Source organism: Sus scrofa, chromosome 15 (genome assembly GCF_054392235.1).
Source record: "Sus scrofa isolate SSC_HxYL_T2T_F1_AM1 chromosome 15, Sscrofa_HxYL_maternal_Yorkshire_Landrace_v2.0, whole genome shotgun sequence".
In the NCBI taxonomy this organism is placed as follows: Eukaryota; Metazoa; Chordata; class Mammalia; order Artiodactyla; family Suidae; genus Sus; species Sus scrofa.
Window position 1 is genome coordinate 46,933,107 of NC_139397.1, and position 17,217 is coordinate 46,950,323.

Consider the following 17,217-nt stretch of genomic DNA (forward strand, 5'->3'; position numbering starts at 1 on the left):
GGGGCTGCACTTTCACGACCCATCGCCCCAAGGCCTCCCTCCTGACCCCTTTACATGGTGGGGGGGTGGTTAGGATCCAACACATGGATTGGGGGTGGGATGCAAACATCCTTATGTATTAACTGCCTCCCACCCAGGAAGGCCCTTCTGGGAAGATGGGACCTCCTCTGATGGGAGGTACCTTCCAGGCCTGCTGTCCCCACAGCCCCATGACATGCTGCACCTCCTGTCACTCCCACTCTGCACATCCCCGCAGGAGAAGCATGACGTGTGGGGCTTTGGTCCCCTGCACCCTCCGCTCCCCCTCCTCCAAGGCAGACCCCCCACACTCCACCCACCTCCTCTGGGGCAGACCTGAAGATGCAGCGTGGGTTGTTCCCTGCCTTCCTCTGTTCCCACACAAGGGGCTTCCTGTTCTCAGAGACCCTGCACCTTCTGACAGGCCGCCAAGCACCCCAGAGTCCCTCCCAAGCCCCCTGAGCAGGTGTCGCCACAGCTTGCTGGACCAGAACTGGCCTCTCAGCCCCCGAGTCCTGCCACAAGCCCCTTGAGAATGTAGACCCTGTGTGTTTGGCCTTTGTTCCAGAGCCACAGGGCATGCCCGGCCAGGGCATAGCCTCACTGGGTGTTTGTCCCATGACTAGATGATGGGGTGAGGGTACAGGGGGAGTGTCCTGGAATAGGGGCAGGAAAGCAGGTGTTGCGGGGAGAGGACCTTTAGAGACACATCCTGGAGGTCACTTGGTGTCCAGCTCACCCCCCACCCCCGTACAATGGTCTCTCTGGCCACCTGCTGATGGAGAGTGACCAGGAAGGCTCCTCACAGGTGGATGAGCACGGCCCTGGGCTTCTCCCATCTGTACCCTGCTTCCTTCTTCTTCCATTCAGCCAGGGATGTGTGGGAAACAGCCCAGCGCTGTCCATAGAGAAGGCGGCTGTGCGTGCCAAGTGTCCCCCGAGCCTGTAACCTGGCCACGTCCAGGCCATCACGGCCCAGCATCCCTCTTCCTTCTGCCCATCACGCAGGCTGACCGCTTACCAGACCTCCCCTCTTTGGCACAGAACCCACGAGTGGCTCCACCAAAGTCCTGTGGGGACAGATTTAATTAGGCTGAAACCCAGGAGTCCATTTGCTTAACCAGATGTGGGAGGTGGTCCTCGCGTGCAGAACCTGGAGGGGTGGGGAGGGGATCTCGGGAGGAGGGGCCGTCGCCCGAAGGATCCAGTTATCTGCTCTGTGTTCTGCAAATGTTCCTTTATCATCATGTTTTACCCCTTAACCTCCCTTATCCTGAGCTGGAGTCCCTGCTGGTGGAACCTGAGGTTAAAGCTGGGCCCTCCAGGTCACACACAGGGTCTCTCGTTTATGGTGCAGTTACCTTGTGTCTGAGCTGAGGGTTGGTGGTGATGCACTCTTGCAGTTAACCTCCTGTGGCTTCTGAAAACATGGAGAAGGGAACCCCAGCAGGGCTGGGTGCTGCTCACTTTGCACATCCCTAGGAAACACGTTAGGAAAACCCTAGCCATGTTCTAGTTAGTGCTCTGCTTATGTGGACAAGCAGCCGTGTGTCTGTGTCCTGCTCTCGCACAGCCATCTCACCCCCTCTCGGGGTCCTCGGGTGTGGCCACAGGTCCCTCCACTCGGAGGTGGATCTCAGGAGGCTAAGCATCTGCTCCAGCCCTGGGCAGGGTGGCTGTTTAGCGCACCATCATCCAAGACTTAACGCCACCCTTTCCACTCCCCGCCCCCTCCCTCCCCGCCCAGCCTGAGCGCAGCAGCTCCCAGCCAGGGGTCAGTGAGTCCAGAGTCCGAGTGCTTGGTGCAGCCACTGCCTTCCCTGGCGTCAGCAGGGCGGGTTCTCCTGTGTCTGTGTGAGTGGACCTGACTGAGAGGCCCAGGACAGAGGATGGGGCTGGGCATGTGCAACTGTGTGCCGGCAGGGCCTTAGGCAGACGGCCAACAGCTTGGTTCTCATTTCAAATGAGGACAGGGTTCAGGGACTCTGGCAGAGACTGAGACACAGCCACTGGAGGAAGTTCCACAAGGCAGTCCAGGGCCCCTTTGAGAAGCAAACACCCTTTCCAGGGCCCAGGTGGGGAGGCTGGAGTCCCAACTTCTTGGTCATCCCCTCACATCTGCGGCCCCCATGGCCCCGCCAGCCAGTCCCATCTCAGACTGAGTCTGGGGGTCGTGGGGCCCAGGCCTCTGATCTCTTGGGCTCCCCGCCTTTGTCCTGGCTGGTCTGGTCCAGCTTCTGTTCTGGCAGAGGTGGCAGGTTCTTCAGAAATAACCCAAGGCAATATCCTAGAGAGCGTGGGCCACCTGGGGCCTGGTGCTCCCTAATTTAAATACTTCCCCTGAAATAGACACTAATTATTTAAAGAGGAGGTGAGACCTCACGGGAACAGTGCAGGGGCCTCTTAAGATCCTGAGTTTTGCCTCATCTGCATCTTGGGCTCCCTGGAAGCTAAACGTTATTCTCCACGTTGTCTTACTTTGAGCAACATCTGAGCCAACACAGGAGGTAGATTCCAGGCTTAGAGACCAGGGTACCAGAGACAGGAAAACACCATCCACATTCGTTCTCACAGCTGGGAGGAGCAGGGCTGCAGTTTAGACACAGATTCAGCCTGTGTTTCTCTTCCCGACAGGCCACGAGCTGTGAATCTATGGCCATTTATGTTATGCTCCTGGGACATAAAACATACTTGGTCTAAAGTTGCCAATTTAAATGAACTCTACAGTTATTTTGTGGCTGCCACATAACTTTCAAAAACTTTTTAAATGAGGCAAAGTAAAAAAAATGACATAATTGTGTGTGTTGCACTGAGAAATAAGCAGATATTAGCTCATTACTACATGCATGTGCAGCCACACGTGTGCACGTGTGTGTAACCCATTGTTTTCCCTAAGATCCGTGAGCCAGAATGGTCATTTATTTATGCCTGAGAATACCAAACTTATACTTGATTTACAATTAATTTCACTAACCCTGAATGATTTTGGGTTATTAGTTGATTTAAGATATAATTATACATTTCAGAGGGTTGTGTGAGTGACTTTGTAAGTGCGATATTTTCATATGAAGAAATTGCCCTTTGAATGACTTTGGATGATGATTGAATGTTTGGCTGAATGTAGGAGTGACTCCACGTTTACCAAGTGGCTTAAGCCCATAGGCCACCCTCTGTGCTTTGTATGTAGCACCTGGTCCTTAAAGGCCAGATCGCCCCCTGTATGTGAACGACCTAAAGAGCCTGTTGGTGCCAAAGCCCCGTAGAATGTGTTAGTAACCATGTCCACATGGACAGCTCCCCACTAGGGTGTGTCGGTGATCCTGTCTGCACTGGACAGCTCACCTGTGGAGCGTGTCTGTGGTCCTGTCCACACTGACAGCTCCCTTATAGGGTGTGTTTGTGATCCCATCCACACTGACAGCTCCCCTATAGTGAATATCCGCCATAGAGTGTATTGTGACACCATCCACACTGACAGCTTCTCCATTGAGTGCGTCTGTGAGCCTGTCTACACCGACAGCTCCCCTGTGGTGAGTGTCTCCGATCCCATCCACACAAACAACTCTCCTGTAGTGAGTGTCTGTGACCCCATCCACACTGACAGCCCCCCCATAGTGAGTGTCCTCCATAGAGTTTGTTGTGACACCATCCACACTGACAGCTTCTACATTCAGTGTGTCTGTGAGCCTATCTACACCGACAGCTCCTCCATAGAGTGTGTTGTGATCCTGTCCACACTGAGAGCTCCCCCTTAGGGTGGGTCTGTGACACCCTTGACACCGACAACTGCAAAGTTGATTTTCTTGTGATTTGGTCACTTTAGGGAGCACTTTAGTGGAACCCTTACTTTCCATTTTCCAAAGGACATGAGTAGACGGTTGGGCCCAACGCATGGAACTGAAACTGACTAAAATCAAAGGAAACTTTCATGGACTGACCCTGTTCAAAGGTACGAACTTTCTATGGCTTTCGTTTTCCTTGTGTTCCTGGGATAGGAGGCGCAGAGGATGCCTGCGTGCGTGCTTTGTTGCTGAAGAGGCCAGATATTTGACACAAAACTTACAGAAAATGTTGTGGTCACTCAGATTACCCCCAAAACTGTTGTAAACTTACAGATTTGGGGTCTGGTCCCCTGAGGATGCCCCTCCATGCTTCCCAGCATCTCCAGGCCCCGCATCCTTGCAGAACCACTGAGTTGAGGGAAAGAGGTTCCAGGACCACTGACTGTGCCTGGGTGGGACCTGTTTCCATCCAGTGTGGCTTGTCCTGGGGGTAGGACTGCGTCAGGCCAGAGGCGAGCCCTTCCCCATGGCCAGCTGTCTGCAGGACACCTCGCCGCCCAGGCCCTCACGCATTTGGCAACTCGAGTTCTTGGTGAGTCGTGTGTGTATTAACTCACCAACGAGCACGCTCTGGCGAGTCTGGTTTTCTCTCTCAGTTTGCATGGGAGAAGTGAAACGCCTGCACTTCACAAGGTGCCTTGTAAGGGCAGGGCTGCTATGGACATTTTAAGTAGTTTCCAGTCTCATCAGGCAGTTAGATGGGCTCGTGGTTACAGCATTTCCCTTCACAGGTTAAGCAGTTCCGACAATGCCTTCAGGGAGCAAGTGGGGCCGGGCAGGCCTTGTCCAGCCCAGGGCTGTCCCTGCGGGCAGCCTCACTCTGACCCCGTCCAGGACCTAATGCCTGACCCAGGGGCACGGGTATGCTGTGGGGAGAGGACTGGTCCTGGCCATGCTCCTGCCGATGCTGCAGGAGGACCTCCCTGGGAGCTGACCATCAGCTAACACAACCATTCTGCCAGTTTGGGGCTGTGGTCCTGCTGCTCGTGGTGTGAACACAGCATAAGACTGGGCTGCTACTTACGAGTGGGCCATTCAGCGTAGAAAACCCTCCTGTAAAGAGCAATTTCCATCTTGGTGGACAGAGCAGACCGGTTTCAGTCTGTGCCCTGGAGCAGCCGGTGACCTAAGGCCCACGGTCCCTTCCTCCTCATGAGTCAGAGGAAGCCACTCCCACCCCAGGTCCCCGCAGGGTAAGCTTGGTTCTTGACCTCAGGTTTTCTAAGGGCTGAGATCTTCTCTGGCCTTGGAGGCTTTTTCTCAGTGAAGGGACTCTTTGGTGATTATTTTTAATTGTAAACTGAGAGGGACAGTGTGTGTGCTTTTTGCTTTGGGTCACTTTCATCCACTCGCCAGTTTCGAGGAAACAACTCTGTTCTCAGAGAGATTCCCGTGGCATCCCTGGTTTGACTTATGTTTCCATATGGAGGGGCCTGCCCAGAAGGGACACGGAGCCAGGTGGCCACGTGGAGAAGCGCAGAGCCCACGTTGATCCTTCGGGACTCAACCTGCCCAGGGCACGTCATCGCTGTCATTTTTCTGCAAGACCAGCCTTGATTTTGTGTTCTCCTTGCGTTCATTTTTGAAACCTAATTCTGGCAACCAGGTAAGTAAGTACAGACTGGTAACACTGTGGAGTTTTCACTGGAAAAAATATTATATTGTCCTCAGGGTTACAGCAGAAATAGACCTCTGGTGAGCGTGTCTACAGTTGTCTAGTATCTTAATGGATTTGTTTTTATCTGATGTGTTCCTCCAGGTACTTGAAAAGTAATAGGGTCTTGTGCTCAGCCCACAAGCGTAGCTTGGTTGTGTGAATGGTCGGTAACAGCAGTCACGGGAAGGTCGGTCTTACCCTCACGTGTTTTGCTCAGGCTCTTTGTAAGCACCTCTGGGTTTCCCACCATGCACAGGGCCCTCCTGGCGAGGGCCGTGGATGATCTATTAATATTGAAACCGACCATCGTGAGCCCAGGGCCTGGATGTCACAGGCATTCCTAAGCACAGTAGGAGAGAGGACCGTCAGTGCAAAGGTGGCCTAAATGTTTGCAGGCAGAGTGAGAGGTAGTCCTGAGCATCTGAGTCTGGTCATCAAAAGTGTTCTGTGTAGCTGGCATCAAAGGCTGGCACAGCCGAGTCCCCGCGGGAGGCACAGGAGCAGGGCCTCCTCGGGCACACACAGGCCAAGTCCACGTTAGAAACTCGAGTTTGCGTAGTGGTCACTGCACATGGACGTCTGGGTAGGAGTCTGAACTCACTGGACACCTGTTTGTAGCAGCTGTGAATCGAGCAGAGGCTGGATTGTGACACAGGACGGTGATGGCAGAGCTTACCTGAGGGAAAGGAGCTCCCATTTCAATAAAGTCAGTCATGATGACTATTGAAGAAAAACATGCAGCTCTCTCACTTGCTTTGTTATTGGAGACAAGTAAGTCGAGGGGAAACCAAGTGGGTTTAAAATGGTCAGAATATAAACAATACAGTAATCTGAGAATCACACGTGGTATTTAGTGTAAAGAATCTGAACTATGAAGGAACACACTTCAGTTCCACATCAAGGGTCCCCTGGTGGCACAGTGGATTAAGGATCTTGTGTTGTTACTGTGGCGGCGTGGGTTCGATCCCTGGCCCAGGAACTCCCACATGCCATGGGCATGGCCAAAAAACCCTTCTGTATCAAGGCTGAGAAAGTGGGCAGCGGTTCTGCATCCTCCCTTCCTCCCTGTCTCATGGTGTTAGAGTCACCTCGTGGCTCAATGATCAAACTCCTTTACAGATTGAGTCATGGCCGAGGCTTTGGTTTTCTCTGTAATCTGCTGGGAGGACGTCGGCTGGGTGTGGGGATGTGCTGGGGGCACCCCAGGTGCCCGTGACCGCTGTCCAGGGTGAGTCTGAGGAGGGGGCGCCCTTTCTCCCTGCACCTCCTGCGTGTGGGTCAGTATTAGGGCTTTGTCTCTTTAAACAGATGCCTGAACCCCCTCCCTCCTTCCACTGCCCTGCAGATGCCCAGGCCTGGGAGGTCGGAGGTCAGAGGTCAGAGGTCTCGGCTCCACTGTCTCCAGCCAGGGCCATGGATGCCCTTTGATGTGATTTCTGCTGGAGGGGGGTGTCACCACCCCCCTGCCGTGAACCTGTAGGGAGGGGGCACCTTCCGGGTCAGGGAATCTGTTTGGAGGAATGGACGGTCTGATGGCTCCTCTTTTCATCATGAATCACTGTTATGCTGACATTTTTATGGAACATTTGTGAGAAATGTCTGTGCAATTTCTGGTGTTTATTTTTCGATTATTTTATTCTTTCTTGTAACATTAAGTCCCCTGCTGACATCGTAGAACAATTTAATCAGTTGGGGGAAAAAAAGTCTCTGCTAAAGAAAGTATGGTTTCATAGTTTTCCTTGAATGCATAATGGTTTGAGGTAGCTTATAAGTTTTGAAGAAAAAAATAAAGACTCACAAAGGCCTCCTGACACACGTGACAATACAGCACAACAACAATGGCAGATGTGCCAAATTTGCAGAAATAAATCACTCTGAGGTTTTGGTTCTGTGAGATTTATTGTGAAGTGCTTGGCCAGGGAGAGAGAGTCCCAAGGAAGAGAGCCACCCTTGTACTGGTTGAGTCAGGTCCCCCAGTGTGGCTCGTCAGATACACAGTCTTTTCAGAGAGCCCTCTCCTTGTGCCCCTTTGGCCTGTGGGCTCCGTGGGAGGAAAGGGAAGTGGATGCAGCATTGGCCACTGGGCTGTGGCTATTGTGACTGTCATGCTCCAAGGGCTTCTGTGGGTCTGATGGAATTATGGGCTGTCCTGGCCCACGGCTGCCCAGCAGGAAGCTCAGCCTGCTTTTCTGAGACCAGAGTCAACCATGACTCAGATGGAACTAATGCTTAAAACTGGGGTCCAGTGAATTTTAAGCTCATTGTGATAATCACGGAAATGGACTCCCTACCCGTCGCTGGTTTGGGGGCTTCGCTGAGCAGCAGCTTCCTTCAGTGGACTCATTACTCCTGAGAACCAGCCTTGTGGGTTAGATGGGGGCCGAGGACACTGAGCAGGGCCCCAGGCTGACACAGAGGCCAGGGCTGGGAGACCTTCAGGAAATCTAGGAAGAAGGAAAAGTGCTGCCCTGGGGGAATGCGTATGTGACTAATCTCCACACTCGATCGTTGCATCTGCACACCTGGTGTCGGGGGCGGGCACGCGTGCAGCAAGACGCAGCTTGGGGGCCTGTGCCCGCCAACTGACCTGTTTGGGGGATACAGAGAAGGAAATCAATGAAAGTCTCTCTTGTCTCCTGCGAAGGGAGGTTCCATTCTCCTCTGAAGTCGTCAGATAATAGTAGAGTTCCCGCTGAAGTGCAGAATCTATTCGGATTTCCCCTGAGATCAGCCTGGCACCCTTCACCACCTGCCTCACGGCTCCAGGTCTGCGCATCCATGTTAAGTGTGAAGACCTTTCTGAGGACACTGAGGCTGAGCCCCACAGCCCTGTGCAGGCACATCCTCACCTGCAGGATTCTCACCTGCGCAGAGGTGAGACGTGGGCGCTGGTGCCTTTCCCAAGGGAGGCCCTGCACACCGCGTGGCTCCGGTTCCCTGAATCTGTACTCGTCCACCAAGAGTTCAGCTGGAAAGTCGAGGCCGCCGCTGTTTGTGAACAGAACTCCTGTCCTCCTGCAACAGGGAGCTCCGTGGAATACCCTGACACATTTGGCACCTGACACATTCCTGCTGGTGAAAGTTGTCCTCACGTGTGTCTCCCTGCGCTGGGACCTGACCAACAGCAAACTGTCCTTGAGGACCGAGCCAGGGTCACAGTGGACACACCCACATCCAGGGAGGCTTGTGGCCCAGTGTCATTGCTCCTGGGAGCAATGCTGGGCGCTCTGAGCGGGTGGCGCCCTCCTGTGCCTGCAGGTTGCCCTTGGCAGGCAGAGTGAATCCAGTGAGGGCTGATTGGCCACCCGTTGCTGTGGCATGTGGGGTCAGGCTGTGTGTCCAGCCTTTGTCACCCATGTGGGTCACACATGTGGTTATGTAGCCTCTGGAGTTCAGCATCCTGGCCACCGAGAGGATGGAGCAGTATTGCCAGCGGGGGGACCATGCCTCCGCCACCCCATGTGCTGGTGCCCGTCATCCCCTGGAGCTCCTGGCAGCCCTGTCAGGCCTGCACTCTGGGTCCTGGGTGTTCGAACAAGAGGCAGAGGGCAGGATGGATCAGGGTAGGTTCCCGCTGGAGGGGTGGTCTACAGAGGTTCCTTCTGTTTCCCTGTGGAAGTGACTACGGCCTCTTTACTCACTCCTTTGTCCTTGTGGGGACAAGGACACACAGTCTGGGCTCTGCCTCTTGTTCCCCTCAAGCTCCAAGCCACACTCGCTCCATGTGCTCACGAGGCGACAGAGCCAAAACCCAGGAACATGGCCCTGCTGATTTGGGCGGGACGGGTATCTATAGAGATAGGCAGCAAGCAGCCCCCTGGAGACGCTGTGACTCAGCCACAGGCTCCGTTCATGTGCATCAGATGGTGATAGGACCAAGGGATTCAGCACCCTGCAGATCACGTTGATAGTGTATTAATGTTTAAATTATCCTTTTCTGAGTATATAACAATAGAGCCAATATCGTCTAATCATCTAGTTATGGTTATAAATATGCATGTGACATGTTATTGTATGCCATGTATACTATTTTATGTATAATGCAAGATTCCATGTGTAATCACACATACAGTTGCAAGTGCACACTTGGCCTCACAGTCCCTGTGGGCAGTCGGCCCTCAGTAGGTGAGGAAGGTCATGGTTCCCGCAGTGCAGCCTTGCGCCCGCAGTCACACTTTACTTTGGACTCTTTGCCAAAGCCACCCATTAACTTCTCCCTTCTCTCTTTGTTCCTGGAGTGTCTTTTTTTGCGCAGAGCAGGAGTTATGTCAGTGAGCCTGGCTTGTATTGGGTTCTCCGGATAGAAACGTGGTCCCTGGCCACCAGCCTCCTTGCTGTACCCCCCACTTTGAAAGTGCAAACTGGAGTCTGCACATGTGTCCCTCCACTCCAGACAGGGTGTCAGCGTGTCCACGTCAAGGAGGAGCAACATTGTTTTGGTTCCTTGCTGTGTGGCTTTGTTGACTTGTGTCTTTAATCTTCGCTAATGTTTATTTCCATTAAATTTCAACATCAGAGGAAATAGGAAAGCCCTATGAAGCAGGAACAGATGCTCTGTCACCTCCCATCACGAAGGGTGTGATTGCAGCCGGTGTGGCAGGACACAGCTGGCTCATGTGGGTGGGGGCCGTGGACCGGGGTGCTGTGTGGTCACTGGGAGGGGAGCAAGGCCTTGTTTCAGTGGGGAGAGCTGTCACCCCAGAGGACCGCCTGAAAGTCAGGATGGGTGAATCTGAGGAATATGTTGGTTTGCTTGAACATGCACCCACAGGCAGTGTCCCTGAGGTGACTGACAGAGTTGTGACTTTGAGGCATTTGCTCTTGACCTTTGCAGGCCTAGGAACTGCTCATTTCTCATGAGAGGAAAACCTGCGCTTCCCGGAAGCAGTCGGTGACCGGGGAGGGTTTTCCTGAAGCTGCAGTGAACTCACTCAGGGGCTGGTACCCTGTTCAGTCTGACCATCATTGATCACGCTTTTGCTGTGGCCACAGGAACCCTTGTTCAGACAGCTGAACCTAGCACCACATAGCGCTGGTGAACATAGCGTTTGGTGTCAAATGGCGACATTGAGGTGAGGCCAAGCTTTCCTCTTGCTCTTTCCCAGGTGAGCTTTGAACCACTGCCTAATCCCCTGATGCTTACACACAAAAGCAGCACAACTTCAAACCCACCTTGTGCCCTTGGGGAAAGACAGGAAAGTGTGGAAGCTCTAGCAAAACGGGGGCTGGGTTTTTTTCCACTTTGAGGGAGAATCTTACCTGTGACTCTGCTGTCAACTCCTGTAGATGCCCAAGATGGCCTTGTACCCAGTCATCTTTCCAACCACTTGGTACCTGTACCTCTGTTTCCAGGGCTGGCTGCGGGAAAGGCAGCAGGAGAGCCTCCTTACCGGCTTTGGCCTCTGATTGCTCCTCTAATTCAGAGCACTGGTCCGCCCACCACCTCCCTCCATGACAGCACCCACGGCCCCTGTCTTTGGAGCTGTGTCTGCAGCTGTCCCATCCACCTACCTGGGCCCAGGTCTCCATCTCACCTGCGTGACATCCCTGCAGATTTACTTATGACTCTGCTGTAACTTCCAGCTTCTGTCAGGAGTGAAGTTTAAACACACACCCATGTGCTTAAACTTAAAAAAAAAAAAAAAAAGAATAAAGAAATATAAAACAACTGTTCTATACCTTCATATAACACCAAAGAGCCTAGAGTGTTTTATGGACTTAATTTCCTTAATCCCTTAAGCTCCCAAGGAAAGTCAAGATCCATATGTATTACATATTGTTGCCTCCACTTCACAGTTTGGGAGAAAGGTTCACTTAACACTTCAGGGACCCTGGAGCGCTCAGCCCTGCCGCCCTCCCTGCCAGGTGCCCAGGCCAGTGGGAGGCCACAACTCCCAGGAGAGGAGAAGTCAGCAGCCTCACGGGTTCCCAGCTGTCCAGGCATCTGCTCTGGCACCTGCCGCCGGATCCTTGTTGAGGCCCAGCTGGTTCTGCTGCCTCCCCAGCACTGAGGCCTGATGGAGGGGCTCCACGTTCATCCTTCCCTTTGTACCTGTTTAGTATCGTTAATGCTGAAATTACCATATTGATTTTCTTTTTAATTTGGTAAGGTAAAATAAATACGGTGCCAAGTAATTAAATCAACTCTCCACATGGTCTGTGCATTGTTGTTTCAAAGAAATCTTTTTTCCTCTGTGTGCTGCAATCGCAATTTAAACTAGATATACGTATTAAATGATACGGGAATAGTGCTTACTATGTTAATACACACTTATGCAGAGTCGTCGTGTTTTTATGAAATAAAAATGTGAGTATAAAGTTTTTGAGCCAAATAGGAAAAATATTTTAGCCTTCATAGCATACCTTTAAACATATTCGCAGTGATTGTTAAGAATAGATTTAAAAATTTCAGTATATTGAAACACCAGCTTCAGTGTACAAATAATTATGGGAAAACACAGTGATTAGTAGATAGAAAATTGAAGCCTTCCCTTATAAGTAAATATTGGATTATTATTTGAGTAAATGCAATTAAAATATTTGCTGTTTGATACTAGCCAATTAGAGTGAAAACATAATCTCATTTGTTTTTATTTGAATGGAGAAGCACTTGTAAAATGTTATTGAGTATTCCTATTAGGTTTCTAATAATTCCATAAAGTTTAAATGAATAAATCAAAACCTTCCCAGTGACAAAAACTTCGAGGACAAATTATCCTTTGTTTCCCTGGCAGAGCCAGGTCTGTTCCTTCCTTATTGAAGTATCATTGACATAGGCGGAAGTGCCCCAAACTCCTGTAAGCAGACGACCCTGTGGCCTGTCCTCCATCAAGATGGAGAACTGGTGCACATTCCAAAAATTCCCTCACAAAGTCATCTGATGTTGATCACCAAGGACCAACCCGAGTCCTTTGGTTGAGAACTGGTAGTTGCTACACATGCGGTGTGCAGGGCATTGCAGGAACTGCATTATGTTCTGTAAGGAGACGGAAGTTGACTGGTCGTGTATCTGTCCTTGAGCCAGGAAAGTAAGCATCGATACTGAAGCGAGGAGAGCTGTGCTCCACCAGGGGCCACACCGCCGTGGCAGCGGTGTCCACGGGAGGAGCCCCAACAAGAGAGCGGGCCTGCTCCAAGGGGCTGCCAATCTCACCTTCTCTCTGCCTCCCTCTCCCCCGGGGTCAAATGGCTTCAGTTCCTTTGCTGCAAACCCAGAACATATTTTTCCTGTTCCTTGTCTGTGATTAGGTGATAGAAGTTCACATTTGAGGTGGACATAAATACTGCAGAGTAATCAAGACTGAAGGTGAAGGGGGAGTTTTACGGGTCTAGTTTCATGGCACCGGTCCCAGGAGATTGCAGCCTGCAGACTGCATTGGGGAGAGCCATGCCTGATGGATGGTCTTGGCCCAGGAGCTGATCTGTTCAAAGCATTCACGTTCAGCACCTTCGGTAGGAGAGGTTGTTCACATTCACCTTGCTCAGTTCACAGGTGTAATCTGCCTGGTTTTAGTTCTCAGCACCACATAGACCTTTGCAAGTTCCCAGCAGGAGCTTCAGGGCAACCGCCCCTCCCCCAAGATACCAATAGGAGGGATGTGTGACATGAATCCTCTGAGGCTCAATAATCAGAGCATCTTTCCCATGTGTGGGTGTCTGCCAGAGACCTCCCTGTGACCTGCTGGAAATTGCTCTTTATGGTCCACAGACTTGTTTCGGAGGAACAAGCGTTCCATTCCGCAGTCAGCAACCCCTGTTACTCTGACTATCCTGTGCTCCGCGGGTCACCCTTCCCTTGAGGTCTTGCTGCCCATGGCACGGGGGTCAGAGTGGGGGCTGTCAGGGGAGTGGCTATCGCTTAGCATCGTGGCAACAGCCTCCCACCCAGGCCGGCTCCTCCCCTGGGGGACAGAGATCAGAGACCATCTTGCACCTGGAGAGGCTGGGATGGGAGGTGACTGCCCCCAGCTCACCCTCGTCTTCCAGAACTGTCCTGGGGAGGTGGGGGGAGGCAGCAAGCATTTGTCAAAGGCCACGAGGAACCAAGCGAGGGCCACATCCTCTGCAGGATGCGGTCCTGTGTCCACGCTTGCATTTCCTCAGGCACTGGGCGTCATGCAGCTCTGAGTGTTGGACGTGGGTGCATAGGGGAGACCTGATATCCTAGTTCTGACCCGTGTGCAAACTGTTGCAGCAGGTAGGATTTTACTGCATCTCACTGGAAGGTGTTAGGTTCTCCAGAGAAACAGAACGGTAGGAGGTATGACTGTACACCGTAGAAGGAGATCTGCCACAAGGATTTGGAAGGGTTAGGTCCCAGGATCTTCAGGCTCAGTGGTCACGTCAAAGACCAGCAGAGCTGCTGGTGCTGTCCAGTCTGAGGCTGGCAGGCCAGGGACTCAGGGAGAGCTGGCATTTCATTTAAGTCTGAAGTCAGGAAGAACTAGCAACCCAGTTGATGAGAGTCAAACAGGAAGAATTCTCTCTTCATGGAGGAAGGGTCTGCACTCTTGGCTAGTCAGGCCATTGACTGATTGGACAAGGCCCACCCACCTAAGGAGGACAGTCCACTTGACTCAGTTGACCTATTCAAGTGTTCATCTGGCCTGAAAACACCCTCAGAAACAAAGCCAGAATAATGCCTGACTGACTGTCTGGGCACCTCACACCCCATCAGCCTGGTGCATTTGGTTAAGGTCACAGAAGGGAAAACAGAAAAGCTGGAAACACCTTGCTGTGGAGACAAAGTGGCCCCTGAAGATAACTAACAACACAGCTTATGTGCACCTCGCTGCCAGCGCACCTGCTAATGGAGGGAAGTTCACGTCTTCGTTGTGTCCTGGAACTGCTGGATGGGATCGCTAGGACAAGACTGCACACTTGAATCCACCTGAAGGTAAATGTGCTGAGTTAGAACTCACAGATGGCACTCGTGAGGTCAAGATGCTCTGAGCATTTGGTCATGTGTGTAAACAGGTGGGTCGTGTGACACGACCCAGTTAACTTCAGTCATAGCCGATACCCATCCCCTAATAACCTCCAAACACAGCCATTGCCCAGCATCCATGCTGGCTGCCTACCTTGGGCTAAGTAATGACCCAGCTTGTTCCGAATAACCTGCCACGCCTCTTGTAGAAGTTCCCAGGTGACTTGTCCGGATAGATCATTCTGAGGAAACAAACTAATATTCTGGGTACTTTATGTTATATATATTTATATTATTTATATATGTATTATTTGTTTATATAAATACCTTTTTTGGCAGATTTTAAGGGGCAGGTTTCCATCTTCCACAGATCTTATCAAATAGGGAAAATAATGTGTATAATATTAAAAGCCAAATAAGATAGAAATTAGTGACAGGAGCAGGGGAGCCTGTGACAAGCCTGCAGTGTGTCCTGGAGCTGGGGAGGCTGGTAGAATCCCAGGAGAGGAGACCCTGGCAGGGTGGGAGTGGACACCGGGCTTCCAGACCGTGCTGGCAGTATTGCAAAGTAGCAAGAGTGGAGCTCAGGAGTGTTCAGGGAGCAGTGGGAAGACAGCCTGGCCAGAGTGAAGGGCTGGTTAGATGGAGCTGCTGGGAGTCTGACCCTGGACAGAAGGGGGACAGCCTGGGTGTGAGAGGTGGCAGTCTGAGGGGGTGTGGGTGGTGCTTAAGGGCAGTAAGTTTATGATCAGGGCTGTGATGCTGCAGCTAGCCCCTTTCGTTTGATTCCCTCGAGATGATTGCGGAGCTGGGTACCAACTCCTTCAGTCACATCAGTGATGTGGAGAGAAACCAGAACCTGGGAGTGAGTGAGAAGAGCCATCTCAGGGCAGTGGGGCTGAAGAAGGGACAGTCACATGCACGAAGAAAGTAAAGGATACAGAAGCTTAGGAAATAATTGTAGCTCATGAAGCAAATTGTGTAATGCCTGGAAAAGATGGATGATTTGCAATTAGCCTAGTGATTAGTTACATTTAGTTTTGGCAGTGCTCGGTTTGTGTGTGCAAGTGTTTCCTGATGCTAATAATTGCTCTAATAGTTGATCTGTAGCATGTGCTACTAAAAATGAATGCAAATGTTGCCTAGCCAGGAAGGGTTCCCAGAGCTGGAAATCTATTGCCTTGTTTACTAAACACAGCAGCCTGTGAGACGGGACCCCCTGGTATCTTCCTCTGTCAGGTGAAAAGCTGGAACACAGGGAGGCTGAGTGACTGGCGGGGCTGTTGAGGTTCCCTAGTGGAGGGAAGGTGTGCAGGACAGGTGCTGGGACTGCAACAGGGCACAGGAGAAGAGCTAATTCCATCCAGCTGTGTTTCCGTCGTCACAGCCTCCTACCCACAACAGTTTTTAGTGGAAATTTACTCTTTATTTATTTATAAAATAGGAATAAGAACATCTAATTCACATAATTTTTGACAATTAAATGAAGTAATATATGTGAAGACTGAGAAAGATTTCTACAGATTTTTACTGTTGTTCATGTTAAATATTACATGGACCAGCATAGGATCAGGATGGGGGAAATCAAGAATGCATTTTGTTCAAAGCCATTTGGTAGCTCCAAGTTGTTCACGAGTCTTTACCAGGCTTAACTCATTGCTCTAAAACCATACGAGGCCATACTATTGGACATTTTAAAAATCATGATTAATTCAAGATAGCAGGTGAAAGCATTTTGAAGCATTTTGGTTTATTAGTTTCAGATGTGAAATGCGGTGAAACCCACGAACCTCTGAAGGTGGGAGGATGAGGCATCTTCCTTTGCGCTTGAGGTCACCTGTCTCATGGGGTCTGTCTCATGGGGTCGTGTAGACGCACCCGTGCAGCCGTGATCCCTCACCCAGAAGAGGGAAAGGTCTGTTCTTCTGGGCAGGACAGGACTGGCTGGGCATTTGCTGGAACAGGGCTTGGCCTATGCCCTGGAAGTTAAGTAGGTCTTTGCCAGACAGTCTGCAAGCTGGCTGTGGGCACACGGGTCCCCCCCTCGGTGGGGGATGCTGTGAGTGGCAGGTGAGGTTTAGAAGCAGGAGTGGTCCAGTGCAGGTGGAATGGTGGCATCTGGGGATGGGTAGGGGCACATGACACTGCAATCATCCAGTTTAATCAGTGCTGGCCATGCCCCAGGCCCTGTTCCAAGGGGCGCAGTTCTCTCAGGTTTACTCCTGTGCTCATGGAGTTGGAAAGGTGACTGGATTTGCCCCCATCATAGAACCCTGTGTGGAAGAGGCAGATTCCAAACCCAGGTAGTTCCCTCAGATCCAAAATCATTGAACTTTTCCCAATATCTGCCATAGAAATCACACCCTCCCCCCAGACTATGAAGAACCCAGCCTACCTTGAGGGGAGTCGGGGAGGCTTGACTGGGGAAAGGCCTTTGGGGTGCTGCAAGCCACCAGTTCCCTGGAAGCACCAGTTGGACCGTAATTTGTGACTTTGTCACCGTTGCCACATGGACTAGAGCCCTGCCTTGCTCTTTCTCTCCTTGTCATCCTGTGATCCAGCCCAGCGTGGTGGTGGTGGGGGGGGGGGGGGTTGGTCTGGGAGTTGGGAGTTTACCTGCGGGATCTTAGGCTGCAGGTGAGTGTACTTGAAGTAGGTGCACGTGATGCCAGTTCCCTTCTGCTGTTTTCCTGGACCAGATGCCAGTTCCAGGACATGTCCAGCAATAGCAGGCCTCCTGCAGGCACAGATCGCTCCCAGGGGACCATCCACTT

The 17,217-nt window shown here is 51.7% G+C and overlaps 1 protein-coding gene across 17 annotated transcripts in view; it reads left to right on the forward strand.

Moving 5' to 3' along the window:
- DLGAP2 (DLG associated protein 2) overlaps positions 1–17,217 on the forward strand; it is a 666,739-nt gene that overhangs the window by 314,263 nt on the left and 335,259 nt on the right. The window contains exon 1 of one of the 17 annotated variants that reach the window (XM_084998165.1): positions 3,782–3,967. The exons of 15 other annotated variants lie outside the window; for them this stretch is intronic. In XM_084998165.1, coding sequence (XP_084854291.1) covers positions 3,910–3,967 — 58 coding nt within the window. In that variant the 5' untranslated portion in view covers positions 3,782–3,909. Of the gene's footprint in view, positions 1–3,781; positions 3,968–17,217 lie in introns of those variants that run through there. One more of the 17 variants, XM_084998160.1, reaches the window with a different exon arrangement.